At 49.7% G+C, this 2,977-nt stretch overlaps 1 protein-coding gene across 1 annotated transcript; it reads right to left on the bottom strand.

The window, feature by feature from the left end:
* Positions 1–897: 897 nt before the first annotated feature.
* Positions 898–1,425, bottom strand: LHFPL6 (LHFPL tetraspan subfamily member 6; the record flags this gene model as incomplete). Its single annotated transcript, XM_010171677.1, has 1 exon — positions 898–1,425. A coding segment is annotated over exon 1 (385 nt), but the record flags the coding sequence as incomplete, so codon positions are not given.
* Between the last annotated feature and the right edge of the window lie 1,552 nt (positions 1,426–2,977).

Below are 2,977 nucleotides of genomic sequence, written 5' to 3'. Positions count from 1 at the left end.
CCAGCACCGAAAGCTCGTGGAAACATGTCCCTTTATGGAGGTGAGTGCATGTGGGCGGTGGAACTCTTGCAGCAGGTGAAAGTGAGTGCCACTGAGCCGCATGTCATCAATGACAAGAGAGTGATGATTTACTGGGAAAACTGCCCTATAAAAAACACACTCGAGGATCCTGTTTATTGCCTCATACCATTCAAATACTCCACAGTTACAAATACTCCATACAATTACAAGCTAAAAAAAGGAGGGGAAGTAATTCTCCCACACACTGTCTAGCCCATAGACTCAACAAACCCACGGCACCATCAGCAGGCAGCATGGGTCAGACAGCCCGGTGAGGCTCCTTCTGGGAGATGGTGGGCCACCTCCACCAGGGATAAACAATCCCCGCTTCAAACCTGGGCCACAGACCTGTTGCCAAATCCACACAGCTGTAGAGAGCAGAGGTGGAGGGAGCTGTGTGGGTGATGGGGGTAGGAAGGAGAAAGAAGAGAGGTTGTTCCCACATAACACAGACTCTTCTCTGCAAAACCATGATGCTACATAGGGCTCTGCAACCCCCACGCTTCTCCAGGTACCTCCATCCTGGCTAAGCTCTGCTGGAAACTACAGCCCACAGAACCACTTCAAAGATGCTGGCCCACAGAAGTCAACTTGCCATGCAACTCTCACAGCAACCAGGCAGGGACTTAAGTCCAAGGGAGTGACCACAGGTGCCTGAGTCTTTGGGCCACATTCAGGCGTACAGACCACCAGCTCAATTGTCAAAGGAGCCAAGCGGTCTCCCTTGCTAGCAGAAAGTTTGACTCACCCTCCTCTCCATAAAGCACCAGGGGAGTCTCCACACATGTAACCTACAGCCTGAAGACACCTCCATCCCCTCCCCACATAAGCACTTACCCCCCAGGAACTGGATGCCTCCTGCCACCCTGCCCACGGTCCTGGAGATGAGCTCGGATACGCAGCAGCCCATGAGTGCCGTCAGGGCCACCAAGAGGAGCAGCCCGCAGCCCAGGCCCGTCACCACCGTGCAGATCCTCCACTCGGCACTCGGGATGGCCTGGAAGGAGGCGTAGCGGCCGCACTGCTCCACCATCACGGTCGTCTGGCGGCTCTCATCCCGCACCGGGTAGGAACACCTCCGGAAAGTGCCAAAGGAAACTGACTTCTCCAGCTGAGAGCCCAAGAGCCAGTAGGGCATGAAGAAGCCCACGCAGGAGGCAGCAGCGCAGAGGAAGGAGAGGAAGGCCCAGACAACACCAGCACACGTGAGGCTCGAGGCCATTTTTGTATCTGCTCCAAGACCACTTGTGATGGGGAGGCAGAAAAGCAGCTGTGTGTTTTAGGAGGTTTATGGATTAATCCGGAGTCTCTCAGCCTTGACAAATCCTCACGCTGGAAGAAGCCTGGATCCTAACAGCTGGGGGGATGTTTGCTCCCATCATGAAGACAAAGGTCCCTAATTAAATCACAACACAAAAAAAGGGAGAAAAAAACAAGTTCAGTAATACTGACTTTAGAAAAAAAAATGTTTATCTGCCAGAGTGTTTTTCCTTCCTACAGGACTTTTCATTAAGACATCTCACTTTTCTGTCCAGTCCTTGCAAGCTGCCACTACAATTGCTGTCAGCAATACCCACTGCCGGGGAGGGTGGGATGGTGGTGGTGGGAGGCAGACTGGCCGGCACAGGCTGCTGTACACATCCAGGAACACTCTGCAGCCACCTTCAGGGGCTCCTCGTGTACTTGCCTACTCACTTTTCTCCACCATAAATCCTGATATTTCCCATACCAATAGAGAAAAAAAGGTGAGGTCTCCTTTATCCTTAGCTAGTCCAGCCTTCTTCCTGCAACACCCAGGGAATGTACTTCACATTTTCCCTGGCCCCGCAGCTTCAGTGCAAAACTGCTCGCAGTGCGTAAGGCTTTTCCAGATCAGACCCCCGTGGCAGAGGTAAACCTCTCTAGCATATCTCCAAGAGAAGTGTTACGAGGGGACATTTTTTCCAGTACTCCCTTAAGTTGTTGGCATCCCTGTGCAAAAGGAGCCTTTTATCACCTGATGTCCAGAAGTGCCAGGAACTCCAACTCCAGGTAGGCTCCTGGTAGGTGAAGACACTGTTACATCTTTTGGATTCACCTCCAAGCAACCACAAGCAGCACATGATTAAAACACAGGGGTCTCTCTTAATATTCCTGCTTGCACTCAACCTAGCTCCTTCTCTTCTTCGCTTCTTCCCAGATCAAACCCAGGAGCCTTAATCCCTCTGCATCCTTCTCAGGCAACTCCCAGCCTCTAAACTCAGATCCAGTGTGACCAAGTGCTTTTGACTGTTGTAGAAACCTACACACTGCTTCCCAGAGTTTGGGGGTGTATTTCTTGTTAAATCTATGCTGAATCATTACTCCAACTACAGTTGGAAGTTTATTATCTTTCCTCACAGTTGCTGTCAAATTAATTCTCATAGCTATTTACAGAGGCTTTTTTTTTTTTCTAAGCATGATTAGACACCAATCAGTGAATTCAACTCATGCACAGGCAATAAAATTAATAGTAGTTCAGTACAAGGAGGCAATGTAGAGAAAGAGTCTGTAAGTGAAATTAAGCATGTGCACTACACAAAAGTTTTGTTTACTTCTAAAACACAAAGAAAAACAAGTGTATTCTATAATGTTACAAAAGACCTATGCTGCTTCTCAAAAAGTATACACCTATCTACCTGTAGCCTATCCACAAAAATGCTTTTCAACCAGAGAAACACCAAACCTCTGGGGACAAAAACTTGGGAAAGAGGCACAGGATGCCTCCATCCCTCCGGAGACATCTTCTGGAGAAGGATCTGCCTGTGTCTTGGCACAGCAACAAAAGTCTAAGGCAAAGTGGGTCACTTGGGGAAGATCATCCCCTGAACCGGGGGAGGAGGTACGGCTGGAAATAAGGTACAACATGGAGGCTTGCAGGGGCAGGACTCCGCAAACC

Source organism: Antrostomus carolinensis, unplaced genomic scaffold (assembly GCF_000700745.2).
Source record: "Antrostomus carolinensis isolate BGI_N321 unplaced genomic scaffold, ASM70074v2 scaffold13927, whole genome shotgun sequence".
Taxonomy (NCBI): Eukaryota; Metazoa; Chordata; class Aves; order Caprimulgiformes; family Caprimulgidae; genus Antrostomus; species Antrostomus carolinensis.
The sequence above is the reverse complement of the archived record's forward strand: the minus strand, read 5'-3'. Positions and strand labels throughout refer to the sequence as shown.